This window comes from Rhinoderma darwinii, chromosome 4 (assembly GCF_050947455.1).
Source record: "Rhinoderma darwinii isolate aRhiDar2 chromosome 4, aRhiDar2.hap1, whole genome shotgun sequence".
Classification (NCBI taxonomy): domain Eukaryota; kingdom Metazoa; phylum Chordata; class Amphibia; order Anura; family Rhinodermatidae; genus Rhinoderma; species Rhinoderma darwinii.
Window position 1 is genome coordinate 315,520,358 of NC_134690.1, and position 14,658 is coordinate 315,535,015.

The window sequence follows — 14,658 nt, forward strand, 5'->3', positions numbered from 1 at the left end:
CGCGCATCACGCACCCATTGAAGTTAATGGGTGCGTGAAAACCACGTATGGCACACGGAAGCGCTTCCGTGGGACGCGAGTGATTCGCGCAACAGCAGTGACAAGTATGACTGAAAACAGAAAAGCACCAGGTGCTTTTCTGTTTACAAACAGTGTCATAATGATGGCGGCTGCGCGAAAATCACACAGCCGCGCACCATATGATCATGACACACGGAGCTGTTGTGTCTTTTGCGCACACAAAACCCCGCGTTTTTGCGTGCGCAAAATGCACACGCTCGTGTGAATCCGGCCTCAGTCTGACCCTGCCAGACGCACCTCTGCAGTTGTAACCTCTGTGCTAAACCCCTAGCTACACCTCTGCCCGCAACAAATAAGCAGCATTTACGCAAATACAATTCACATGCTGCGGAATAAAATTCCACACCACCGATCAATTTTTTTCCACCCAGTAATTACGCAGCATGTGGATAAGATTTATCTCATCCACTGTGCTGCTACTGGATTTTCCGCAAATAATTCCTTTGTTGAAAATCTGCAGTATCTACGCAACGTGTGAACTGAGCCTGAAAGTAAGGACCTGGAAGATGTATGTGGCAAACACGCATCCTCCAGGTGCTGCAACGTTGGGAAAAATGAACGGAGTTGCCCTCAAATGACAGAACTGACTGCTGTTTTTATAACCACATCTTTCTGCCCCGTCAGTACACGATGGTTGCGGCCCACGCAACCCTGGACTACAGCTTCCAGCGCACCTTCAATCACATCCCAACTTCACACACACATAGTGATTTGCAGAGCGGCGGTCACGTGGTGTTATGACGTCACCAGGGTCTATCAGCTGCGTAATGCACGTTTGGCGCGCCCAACGCTGTATGTCGTTCTGAATCTTCATAGACATGGCAGAAGCAGAAATAAGTAATGCCGTGACCGAAAACCCTGTGTTGGTCTTGTGCTCCAGCTGTAGAGTGCCGCTGGCTGACTCCGGAGACTTGGTGGAGACTCCAGAAGGCGCTAACGTCATACTGGTGAAAGGTGCGGGGGACGTATGAAGAGTGAGGGGAAAAGTCTTCCGTGTGCAATACTGCAGTATACATGTGGGGTAGCTGCCGGGTCACATACGTTGCAAAGCCTATGCAAGTATGCCATTCTTTATTGTTGGTGGTTCTCTACCCATAAGTCAAGAGTGACCCCTCCCTCTGTTAATAACCTGCAGTGCCCAATTATCGGTACCCATCCCCTGCAGTGACCCCTCGTTTTCACCCGTAGTCCATTTCGTCCATACTCTAGCACTAGTTCTTCTGCTCCCGTACCACAGCGTAAACCCTTCCAGTGCCTACTTATCTGAGCTCACTATGCCCACTGATCTGCACCCACAGTGCTGGAGTCTTAGAGATTGACTTTCTAGTTTTAAAGCACCTTCCTAGTAAATGGGCTGAGAAATAATCTGGGAATAATTTTCCCCAGGACTGTATATTTTAGGGTTATACACTGGTTATCGCTGCAAAACGGCTACTTTATTGTATAAAAAAAAAAAAATGAAGTGATTTTGCTGCTGTCACTAAGGCCCAGTTCACACAGATTTTTGACGCGTCAGAATCGGTGGCAAAAAAACGTACGAAATCGCCTCCCATTGATTTCAATAGGTGGCGGAGGCGTTTTTCACAGGGAAAAAAGCGGCATGTCCTTCCTTGCCGTGTTTCTGACCTCTGGCCTCCCATTAAAATCAATAGGCGGCAGAAAAAGTGTTTTCTGCCCGCGGTCCTCAATGTCTGCAGGTAAAATACACCGCTAGAGCCACGGCAAAAAAATGCAGGCTTGTGAATGAATTTTCATGCAGATTTTTTTCTGGCTGCAAAATACTCTGTGTGAACTAGGCCTAAAATAGGGACAATAACTAATGTAAATAGACGCTCAGGAAAAGTATTTTTATTTTTTCTGCAGCTGTTACTGCCGATGTGGAAATTGATGAAGAAAAAGTAGTTTCCACATATGAACAGGATGTTTTCAGGTATGTATTTTATATTGTCCCGCGTTTTCTCTTGCCTTTATACCTTCTAAAAGGCAGAACAGTGCAAGGCCCTGTTCACACTGAGTTTTTTTACAGGCAGAAAAATCTGAATTTTGAGGCAGAATTTTACCTGCCTGCACGCCGTTCTTCGACCGTGGGCAAAAATACGCAGCGTAAACCGCTCTCTGCCTCCTGTTGATGTCAATGGGAGGTCTTGGAAGGAATTGCCTGAAGATAAGGCATGTCGCTTTTTCCCACGAGTGGTTTTTACCGCTCGCGGGGGAAAAAGCGCCTCCGGAAATTAGTGGGAGGCGTTTTTGGCGCTGTTTGCTGTGTCAAAAACAGCGTCAACACTCCGTGTGAGCTACCCCTAAGAATTTAAGCTTTAACCCCTTCCTGCACACACCACGTAAATTAACGGGTGAATAGACTGGTCCCTGTGCAGAACCCCGTTTAATTTACCTGCTGTGTTTGATGGCTCACTGACAGTCCATGAATATGAAGCGCCGTTATCACAAATGCAGAAGTGATGTCACAGGGATTCCCTGTGATGAGAGGGCTTGTAGGCATGCAGAGAAGACGCAAGTAAGTGATCTAATGGGCTGTTACCATAAGATCATTGTTTTTAGTGATCTGTATACTCAGACACGCAGGGAAGTCACAGATCATGTGTTCACTGCTAACCTGCGCCCCCACAGTAAAAATAAATAAAATACATAAACCCAGTAAAATATTTATTAAATGAGAAATGCAAAAAAAAAAAAAAAGCCCCTTCTCCCAAAAGAATTCAGCGATTCTAGATATCCTGCGTGACATAAATGTGTTTTGCATGGACGTCCGGCATTGTACTTTACGCCAAACAAAATAATTACCCCCAGCCACCAGTTTTTGTCTTTTTTTTACCCTGAAACTGTTCTTTTGTGCCTTTGCTAAAAACTGTCCGTGCCTGGATGATTATCATCCATGTACTGATGCTGCGTCTAAAGCTAAAGAAGGGAGATGCATTTAAAGCTTTAATAGGGTCTTTGTTCTCGGCGCTATAGTGATGTCATGCGCTACACAACGTACACATTTCGCATTGTTATGCAAGGTAGAATTAGAGGATTAGTTTGTGGGGTAAATATTATTTATTGCATAAACTACCTTAAAAAGTAGCATGAAAAAAGAGGCAAAAACTGTATATAAGGGCCTGTTCACATCATCATTGTCTTACTGTTGAGGGGTTCCATCGGAGCTTTCTGTCGGGGGAACCCCTTAACGGAAAGGCAAGCGGAAATCATAGCTTCCGTTTGCATCACCATTGATCTCAATGGTGACGGATACTTTGCTAATGGTTTCCGTTTGTCACTGTTGTGAAATTTCGGGTTCTGTTTTTTTGATGGAATCAATAGTGCAGTTTCACAGTTAGAACTGCGATTTGGATTCTGATTTTTCATATGCCACCAGAACCACTGCTCTAAGTTGTCCACAGCTAGTATAGCCTCATTTACATATTTAGACAAAAGCTCATAACTTTTAAAATAAACGTTTTGGGACACCATTTTCACGAGTTATCAGTGTGACAGCGCCTATTAGATTAGCTTGGAAATTGGGCATTAATTAACTAGTGACAGATCCTCTTTAAAGGCTATGTACACCATTTGAAATGTTTTTTCTTTTTTCCTTTTATGTGTGTCTGGTGCAACTTTCTTAATACTTTGTATTAAAAATAGTTTTTACTTTTTGAGATACAGCTACTTTATATCCTGTATACAGAGCAGCTGTATCGTGCGCTGAGACCTGAATCCATCAGCTCAGCGGCACTGACTGGTTCAGTGTCAGTGGGTTCTGTGTGTCTCTGATACGCAGGATCCACCTGTTGTCGATCACATCTAAGATAAACTTAGGTGTGATCGGTAACAGCTCGATCATGCAGGACCCGCTGTCACAGAACAAAAAAAGAAATAAATCAGTTACCGGTAATTTTTTTTTTTTTCATGTGCTCATGACGGCACCCATGGAGAGTTCGCCCCCTCCACAAGTCAGGAAACCGGTACTAGGGTTCATTTAAAAGGAGGGAACACCCCTATCATCCCCAGTTGTTGGCAACAGCAGAGGACTAAATTAATTTTATTATTTTTGCAAATTTTTATACTATTTTATATTTTATTTTAACACACCTCTATTAATATCTACCATAAGTGAAAACGTGGGTGGTAATTGGCGGGTCCCGTCATGGGCTCAAGAAAAAAACAATTACCGGTAAGTAATTTTGATTTTCCCCATTGCCCTATGATGGCACCCATAGGGATTAGACTAGATAGTCTAGGGTGGGACTACTATCTGCAAAACTTTCCTACCAAAGGCCAGATCTTCGTTTGATGAGAGCTGAAACCTATAGTGCTTAACCCCTTGAGTACCCAGCTCATTTTGGCCTTGAGGACCAGACCCATTTTTTCAAATCTGACATGTATCACTTTATGTGGTAATAACTCTGGAATGCTTTTACCTATCCAATTGATTCTGAGATTGTTTTCTCGTGACATATTGTACTTTAGTTTAGTGCAAAAATTTGGTCGATAAATTCATTGCTTATTTGTGAAAAACACCAACATTTAGATAAAATATGAAGACATTATGATTTTTCCAATTTTAAATGTATCTGTAAAACAGATAGTAATACCACACAAAATAGTTACTAATTAACATCTCCCATATGTCTACTTTATGTTTGCATCGTTTTTTGAACATCCTTTTACTTTTCTATGACCTCACAAGGCTTAGAACTTTAGCAGCAATTTCTCATATTTTTAAGAATTTCAAAAAGCTATTTTTTCAGGGACGAGTTCAGTTCTGAAGTGGTTTTGAGTGCCCTATATATTAGAAACCCCCATAAAACACCCCATTTTGAAAACTGCACCCCTCAAAGTATCCAAAACAGCATTCAGAAAGTGTTTCAACCCTTTAGGCGTTTTACAGGAATTGAAGGAAAGTAGAGCTGAAATTTTCAAATTTCATTTTTTTTTTACAAAATGCATATGTAATACATTTTCTTCTGTACCACAGAAGGTTTTACCTGAGAAACGCAACTCAATATTTATTGCCAAGATTCTGCCGTTTTTAGAAATATCCCACATGTGGCCCTAGTGCGCTAATGGACTGAAACACAGGCCTCAGAAGCAAAGGAGCACCTCTTGGATTTTTGGGGCCTCCTTTTTTCAGAATATATTTTAGGCACCATGTCAGGTTTGAAGAGGTCTTGTGGTGCCAAAACAGTGGAAACACCCAAGAGTGACCCCCATTTTTTAAACTACACCCCTCAGGGAATTTATCTAGGGGTATAGTTAGCATTTTGACCCCACAGGTATTTTGCTATATTTTCTGGAGTTAGTCTGTGAAAATGAAAATCTACTTTTTTTCTGGAAAAACATAAAAATGTCACATTTTTGCAAGAAATAAAGGAGAGAAAGCACCCCAACATTTGTAAAGCAATTTCTTGCGATTACGGAAATACCCCATATGTGGTAATAAACTGCTGTTTGGATCCACAGCAGGGCTCAGAAGGGAAGGACCCCCATTTGGATTTTGGAGCTCTGATTTTACTGGAATGGTTTTCAGTGCCGTGTCACGTTTGCAACGCCCTGGAGGGACCTAAACAGTGGAATCCCCCCAAAAGTGACCCCATTTTGGAAACTATACACCTCAAGAAATTTTTCTAGTGGTAGAGTTAGCATTTTGACCCCACAGGTTTTTTGCTGAATTTATTGGAATTAGTCTGTGAAGATGAAAAGAGACTTTTTTTTGGAAAATACACAGAATTTTCTAATTTTTATAAGGAATAAAGGAGAAAAAGCACCTCAACCTTTGTAAAGCAATTTCTCCTGATTACGGCAATACCCCATATGTGGTAATAAGTTGCTGTTTGGACCCACGGCAGGGCTCAGAGGGGACGGAGCACCATTTGGATTTTGCAGCTCAGATTTTGCTGAATTGGTTTCTGGGGGCCATGTCGCATTTGCAGAGTCCCTGAAGTACCAGTACAGTAGAAATTCCCCAGATGTGATCCCAATTTGGAGACTATACACACAAGGGGGAGGACCCCTGTAGTTGGTGGGCGTATTAGTTAAATTGAAAAAGATTTATTGCCTGCCGGCAAAAAAAGCCCTGTTTTGCAATAAAGACAGACTACATATAGTTAAAATTAAAGTCCATTGCTGACTGCAATCAGCTTAGTGCAGAGTACAAGAAACCTGAAGCTAACGGCTGCAGCACGTAGCACCAGGTCTAAAGTTAAATTCAAGTAGTCAGCAGGACACGTGTTAAAATTCAAGGTGGAAGCCCCCCCGACATGTTTCGCTACGATGTAGCGTCTTCAGGGGTATCAGGGCTAATGACAGCGCGCGGCGAGATGGCCCTGTTTAAATATATAACAGAGTTGCTCCACACGTTCTATAGATTGGCCTCGGCCAATCACAGAAAAAACAGGACGAGCCCCCTGTACAGTGACGGACATACCACACCACCAATTAGCAGTCAGTCTATGTGGCCAATGAGGACATAGCATAGCAGAGCGCGCATGCGCATAAGAGCAAAAACGAGTAATAGAATTATTTGCCGTGGATATCTTCAATTCAATTCGGCGCGCATGCGTGGTGGGAGAAGATAAGGTGATAGAGAAATTCCCAGATGTCAGAGAGCTGACATGATATCAATATTATAGTAATTAAAGTGGTGGGGGATCAGTGGAGCTAATTACTGATAATGACATAGTGGGTAGCATCAGGCCGAGGAGGCCGGTAAACAGCGGAGCTGAGACACCATGCCCACTGCGCCAAACGAAACACACAATGCCAAATAATCATAAATATTGACAGATCAGATAACCATCTATAAAATAATGTCCAACGAAGTGATGGACAGGCCAATGTGTCAATTCCTAATGTTAGTCTAGACTATGCAAGGCAATTTGTGCTTACTGTCTGTAGTTAATAGGTCAAATAGTGAGACCTACATATCATAAGACACAAGTGAGGTTTCATAACGGGAGGATCAATATATGAGACATAAAAGAGACACTAACTCCATAGTGGTCAGAGACCTTAATAGTTTGCCACTGGAATATATATACAGTGGCCTATGGTCTTGGTAACAGTGTCGTGGCCACATATAGGGTTCACAGAAACGCTGTGTAGGTGAATCCCTCATTCAGACCTCCTGGACTAAGGGATCTTAGACGATGGATCCAGCGTGCCTCCTCTTGTAATAGTTTACGGTCCAAATTACCAGCTCTAGGGCCGAGTTTAACCTTCGTGATACCCCAAAATTGTAGCGAGCGGATATCTCCATCGTGAACATTATGTATATGCCTGGATAGGGATGTATCTTCCTTATTGTTTATGGTGCTTAGATGTTTAGATATTCTCCTCCTTAGTTCCTGTATGGTCTTACCCACATAGAACTTGGGACAGGGACATTTAGCGATATACACAACCCCCTTACTCTGACAATTGATGAATTGTCTAACCTGGTATATTCTGTTATCGACTGGGTTGGTAAATTGTTTAGTAGTGGGCATTAGATGACAAAAAGAACAGCGGCCACAAGAGTGAGAGCCTATGACCGATGTCTTTAACCAATTCTTAGATGCAGTGATGGGTCCAGTATGATGACTATGCACCAGGTAGTCACGTAGATTCCTGCCTCTACGATACGTGCTAGAAGGGACAGAGGGTACGACTCCCTGGAGATCAGGGTCGGACAGGAGAATCGGCCAGTGGCGATCCAGAATGTTGCGAACCTGTTGTGAGCCGGTGTCGAAGGTGCCTATACATCTAATACTGGTTGTGCCACCAGACTGACCTGCAATAGTTGAATGATGTATAGTTACGGATTTGTGTTCGTACAGTAGTTCTTTTCTGTCGGTGGCTCTAGCCCTGGCATAGGCTTTATGTAGCCATTTTCTAGGGTAGCCACGAGCCAAAAATTTAGTAAATAGGCCATTGCACTCCAATTCGAAAGCCTCATTATCGGAACAGTTCCGTTTAGCACGGAGATATTGTCCGATAGGGATTCCCTTTTTGAGGGCAGGAGGATGATAACTATCCCAATGCAGCAGGCTATTAGTCGCCGTAGACTTACGTGAGATGTCAGTATGGACACCACCAACAGGGTCCAAGGAGATTTTAAGGTCCAAAAAGGTAATTTCTTTTTGGTGAATTACATGAGTAAATTGCATACCAATATGATTAGTGTTAAGTGCGTGCATGAAATCATAGAAGGTGTTAATGTCACCATCCCACAGGAGGAGAATATCATCAATATATCTCCCCCAGAATAGGATGTGACATGTGTAAATGGCCAGTGTGTCAGTGAAGACCATGGTATCTTCCCACCAGCCCAAGAATAAATTTGCATATGTGGGTGCACAAATAGTGCCCATTGCCGTTCCTTTAATTTGCTGATAAAATTTGTGATCAAATAAGAAATGTTGATCCTCCCGTTATGAAACCTCACTTATGTGTCTTATGATATGTAGGTCTCACTATTTGACCTATTAACTACAGACAGTAAGCACAAATTGCCTTGCATAGTCTAGACTAACATTAGGAATTGACACATTGGCCTGTCCATCACTTCGTTGGACATTATTTTATAGATGGTTATCTGATCTTTGTCAATATTTATGATTATTTGGCATTGTGTGTTTCGTTTGGCGCAGTGGGCATGGTGTCTCAGCTCCGCTGTTTACCGGCCTCCTCGGCCTGATGCTACCCACTATGTCATTATCAGTAATTAGCTCCACTGATCCCCCACCACTTTAATTACTATAATATTGATATCATGTCAGCTCTCTGACATCTGGGAATTTCTCTATCACCTTATCTTCTCCCACCACGCATGCGCGCCGAATTGAATTGAAGATATCCACGGCAAATAATTCTATTACTCGTTTTTGCTCTTATGCGCATGCGCGCTCTGCTATGTCCTCATTGGCTGCATAGACTGACTGCTAATTGGTGGTGTGGTATGTCCGTCACTGTACAGGGGGCTCGTCCTCTGTTTTTTCTGTGATTGGCCGAGGCCAATCAATAGAACGTGTGGAGCAACTCTGTTATATATTTAAACAGGGCCATCTCGCAGCGCTGTCATTAGCCCTGATACCCCTGAAGACGCTACAGTGTAGCGAACACATGTCGGGGGGGGCTTCCACCTTGAATTTTAACACGTGTCCTGCTGACTACTTGAATTTAACTTTAGACCTGGTGCTACGTGCTGCAGCCGTTAGCTTCAGGTTTCTTGTACTCTGCACTAAGTTGATTGCAGTCAGCAATGGACTTTAATTTTAACTATATGTAGTCTGTCTTTATTGCAAAATTTAATAAATACTTTATTTTTTTGCCGGCAGGCAATTTGGAGACTATACCCCTGAAAGAATTAAATTAGAGGTGTAGTGAGCATTTTGAGCCCTCAGGTGTTTTATAGATTTTATTAGAATTGGTCCGTGAAAATGAAAACGTTTTTTTTTTCCAATAACCTGTAGCTTTAGCTCCGAATTTTTCATTTCCACAAGGAATACAGGAGAAAAGACACCCCAAAATGTGTTACACAATTTCTCCTGATTACGGAAATACCCCATATGTGGTTGTAAACGGCTATTTGGACATACGGAAAGGGTCTAAACAGAAAAAGTGCAATTTCGTTTTTGGAGTGGAGATTTTACAAAATTTGTTTTTGATGCCATGTTGCATTGCGCTGAGGTAACAGTACAGTGAAAACTCCCAAGAAGTGACCCCATTTAGGAAACTACACCCCTCAAGGAATTCATCTAGAAGTGTAGTGAGCATTTTGACCCCCAAAGGTTTTGCAGAAATTAGTGCACAGTGGATGTTGCAGATTGAAAATTGACATTTTCCACATATATGCCATTTCAGTGCCCAATGCGTTTCAGTGCCCCATAAATTGTTAAGCGGTTCTCCAGAGTACGGTAATACCCCATATGTGGTCATAAACTGCTGTTTGGGCACACTGCCAGGCCCAGAAGGAGCGCTATTTGGCTTTTGGAGCGCAGATTTTGCTTGGTAGTAGTTTTGTTTAGTGTTTTACTGGTGTTTCAGTTTATAATGTGGGGGCATATGTAAGCTGGGGGAGTGTATCAGGGTATATGTAAGCTGTGCGGAGTACAGCGGGGTATATGTAAGCTGTGCGGAGTACATCATGGCATATGTAAGCTGGGCGGAGTACATCAGGGCATATGTAAGCTGGGCGGAGTACATCAGGGCATATGTAAGCTGGGCGGAGTACATCAGGGCATATGTAAGCTGGGCGGAGTACATCAGGGCATATGTAAGCTGGGCGGAGTACATCAGGGCATATGTAAGCTGGGCGGAGTACATCAGGGCATATGTAAGCTGGGCGGGGAGTACATCAGGGCATATGTAAGCTGGGCGGGGAGTACATCAGGGCATATGTAAGCTGGGCGGGGAGTACATCAGGGCATATGTAAGCTGGGCGGGGAGTACATCAGGGTATATGTAAGCTGGGCGGAGTACATCAGGGTATATGTAAGCTGGGCGGAGTGCAATAGGTCATAATAGGATGATGTAATAATGGGGAGAATGAATAATAAAATTAATTATCCCTGGATAGTGACGTACGCTTTGAACCAATCCTTCATGCACAGGCCGGATTATTGGGTGCAGGAGTCGCACTTATAAAGGGTGTCTGTGGTGTTGTACAAAACATCCGCACTCCAGTATTGCCTAATCTTTGACTTCTTCACTAGCCCCATATGTAGCACAAACCCCAAAATGTCATCGTTTCCGCTGCATTTTCAGGGTCTACCTGTGGGGGCTGCAAATGATGACGTGGGGTTTTAGGTGAAGAACTGCTGCACATAAATTAGTCTCAGCCGTCGTTTTGCATTATTGCGTTCCAAGAGTCAGAACTTTTTATTTTTCCGTTGACGAGCTGTGAGTGCTTGATTTTCATGGAACGAGCTGTCGTTTTTATTAGTATCATTTTGGGGTACATGCGATAATTTGATCAGTTTTTATTCCATTTTTTCGGAGGTGAGGAGACCAAAAAACAGATTCTTTCACTATTTTTTTTATAATTTTTTACCGGCGTTCTCTGTGCAGTATAAACAACATGTTTACTTTATTCTGCGGTTTGATACGATTATGGCAATACCAAATTTATATAGTTTTTATGTTTTACTACTTTTACAAAAAAAAAACACTTTGTTCTAAATAAAATGTTTTAGTGTCACCATGTCCTGAGAGCCATAACTTTTATTTTTTATTTTTTGGTCGACGGAGCTTTGTGAGGGCTTGTTTTTTGCGTGACACACTGTAGTTTTTATTGGTACCATGTTTGGCTACGCGCGACTTTTTGATCACTTTTTATTCCATTTTTTTGGAAACCACGTGACCAAAAAAGGAAATTCTGCTATTGTTTGTTTTTTTATGGTATTTTTTTTACGGTGTTCACCGTGCGGGATAAATAATATATTTTTTTAGGTCAGGCCGATACGAACGCGGCGATACCTATTATGTCTAGTTTTTATCTTTTGTCTTTTTTTTTCTAATTATAAAGGGCTTCATCAGGGAAACAAGGCGATTTATTGTTTTTATTACGTAAAACTTTTATTTATCTAAAACTTTTTTTTACTTTTTTTTTTCACTTTTTATTTTACACATACTAGGGGACTGGAAGATCTGATCTTCCGATCCCCTGTACAATACACTGCACTACTTCTGTATGTACTTATGTAGTGCAGTGTATTGTAACTGTCACTTTACAACTGACAGTTGAGCCTATTACCGTCCTGGGCAGGACCTAATAGGCTCCCGTACCTGGCAACCAGGAAGCCGTTGCTAGGCTTCCTGGTTGTCATTGCAACCATCAGAACCCCGCGATTTTTCACGGCGGGGGGGGGGGCGATGGGGTGCAGAGGGAGCCCCCTCCCTCTGTATCAATCACTTAAATGCCGCTGTCGCTATTGACCGCGGCATTTAAGGGGTTAAACTACAGCGATCGGAGAGGACAGTGATCGCTGTAGTTGCAGTGGGATGTCGGCTGTATATTACATCCGATGAAGATGGAGCGAGCACAGCTCCTGTGCCCGCTTCATCCTCAGGGCGTTACTATACGCCCATTTTCGGGAAGGGGTTAATAAAAATAGTGTTTTTTTTTTTTTACACCGCTTTCTCTGATCTCCTCACGTATCTCACAGAAATGAGATCAGAGAAAGTGACAGGAGCTTTCTCCTGCAGATGACGTCACAGACGGCTGTGATTGGTCAGTCTTCAGAGACTGACCAATCACAGCAATCGCCGGCACTGGGGACTGCTAATTGGTCCCCAGGCCGGTAGCAGAGACGGTTAGCTGTCAATGACAGCTTCCGCCGCTGTTATGTCACTATGTGATTTCACATAGTGACAGTTTATTCCTGCTCCGTAATAGTACGGCGAAGGTACGCTGGAATAAACGGCCAGCGACGTACTATTACGGCGAAGGTACGCAAGGGGTTAACCCCTTAAGGACGTAGCCTTGTTTTGGCCTTAAGGCCCAGAGCCCTTTTTTGAAATCCGACATATTTCACTTTATGTGGTAATAACGTCGGAATGCTTAAAGAGGCTCTGTCACCAGATTTTCAAACCCCTATCTCCTATTGCAGCTGATCGGCGCTGCAATGTAGATAACAGTAAAGTTTTTCTTTTTCAAAAACGAGCATTTTTGGCCAAGTTATGAGCATTTTTATATTTATGCAAATGAGCCTTTCTTATGGACAACTGGGCGTTTTTAATCTTATTTCCAACTGGGCGTGTATTGTGTTCGTTACATCTGGGTGTGTTTACTTGTTTTACTAGCTGGGCGTTGTGAATAGAAGTGTATGATGCTGACGAATCAGCATCATCCACTTCCCTTCGTTACCACTCAGCTTCTGGCAGTTCACAGACACACAGAGTGTCCTCGCTCGTTCCTCCTGTGGGAGGAAGTGAGTGACGTCGCAGTGTGATCTCGCGAGGACACGCTGTGTGTCTGTGCACTGCCAGAAGCTGGGTGGTAACGAAGAGAAGTGGATGATGCTGATTCGTCAGCATCATACACTTCCATTCACAACGCCCAGCTAGTAAAACAAGTAAACACACCCAGATGTAACGAACACAATACACGCCCAGTTGGAAATAAGATTAAAAACGCCCAGTTGTCCATAAGAAAGGCTCATTTGCATAAATATAAAAATGCTCATAACTTGGCCAAAAATGCTCGTTTTTGAAAAAGAAAAACTTTACTGTTATCTACATTGTAGCGCCGAACAGCTGCAATAGGAGAGAGGGGTTTGAAAATCTAGTGACAGAGCCTCTTTAAACCTATCCAAGCGATTCTGAGATTGTTTTCTCGTGACACATTGGGCTTTATGTTAGTGGTAAAATTTGGTCGATATATTCAGTGTGTATTTGTGAAAAATAGCAAAATTTTGAGAAAATGTGAAAAAAAAAGCATTTTTCTGAATTTAAATGGATCTGCTTGTAAAACAGATGGTTATATCCCCAAAATAGTTACTAGTTCACATTTCCCATATGTCTACTTTAGATTGGCATCGTTTTTTGAAAATTTTTATTTTTCTTGGACGTTACAAGGCTTAGAACATAAACAGCAATTTCTCATATTTTTAAGAAAATTTCATGCCTTTTTTTTATTTAAGGTACCTGTTCAGTTCTGAAGTGGCTATGAGGGGCCTATGTATTAGAAACTGCCATAAAACACCATTTTAAAAACTAGACCCCTCAAAGTATTCAAAACAGCATTTAGAAAGTTTTTTTTAACCCTTTAGGAATTTCACAGGAATTAAAGCAAAGTGGAGGTGAAATTTGCAAATTTCATTTTTCTTGCTGAATTTAAATTTTATTCCATTTTTTTTCTGTAACACAGAAGGTTTTACCAGAGAAAAACTACTAAATATGTATTGTCCAGATTCTGCAGTTTTTAGAAATGTCCCACATGTGGCTCTAGTGCGCTCGTGGACTAAAACACAAGCCCCAGAAGCAAAGAAGCACCTAGTGCATTTTGGGGCCTCTTTTTTTTTTTATTAGAATATATTTTAGGCAGCATGCCAGGTTTGAAGAGGTGTTGAGGTGCCAAAACAGTAGGAATCCCCAAAAAGCGACCCCATTTTGCAAACTACACCCCTCAAGGAATTTATGTATGGTTTTTGTTACCATTTTGACCGCACAGTTTTATCATAGCACATATTTGAATTGGGCTGTGAAATTTAAAAAAATGAATTTTTTTTCCAATAAGATGTCATTTTCACAGGGAACAAAATACCCCATTTTGTTGCCCAATTTCTCCTGAGTGCAGCAATACCCCATTTGTGGTGATAAACTGCCATTTGAGCCCATGGGAGGGCTCCGAAGAAAAAGACCACCATTTGGCCTACTGGAGCTTTTCTGGTGCTAAGTCATGTATGCAGAAGCCCCTGAGGTACCAGTACAGTTGAAACCCCCGAGAAGTGACCCCATTTTAAAAACTACACCCCTTAAGACATTCATCTGGAGGTGTAGTGAGCATTTTTACCCCACAGGTACTGTGTAAAAGGTAATGCGCAGCAGATGGTGGTGTGAGATTTGCAATTTTCTATATATCTATGCCATTTCAGTGTC

The 14,658-nt window shown here is 42.3% G+C and overlaps 1 protein-coding gene across 4 annotated transcripts in view; it reads left to right on the forward strand.

The window, feature by feature from the left end:
* Nucleotides 1-815: 815 nt before the first annotated feature.
* Nucleotides 816-14,658, forward strand: part of LOC142761219 (protein Mis18-alpha-like) — a 70,176-nt gene continuing 56,333 nt past the window's right edge. For 3 of the 4 annotated variants that reach the window (XM_075864413.1, XM_075864412.1, XM_075864414.1), the window contains exons 1-2: nucleotides 816-1,035; nucleotides 1,945-2,011. In XM_075864413.1, coding sequence (XP_075720528.1) covers nucleotides 900-1,035; nucleotides 1,945-2,011 — 203 coding nt within the window. In that variant the 5' untranslated portion in view covers nucleotides 816-899. The remainder of the gene's footprint in view (nucleotides 1,036-1,944; nucleotides 2,012-14,658) is intronic. The other variant, XM_075864410.1, reaches the window with a different exon arrangement.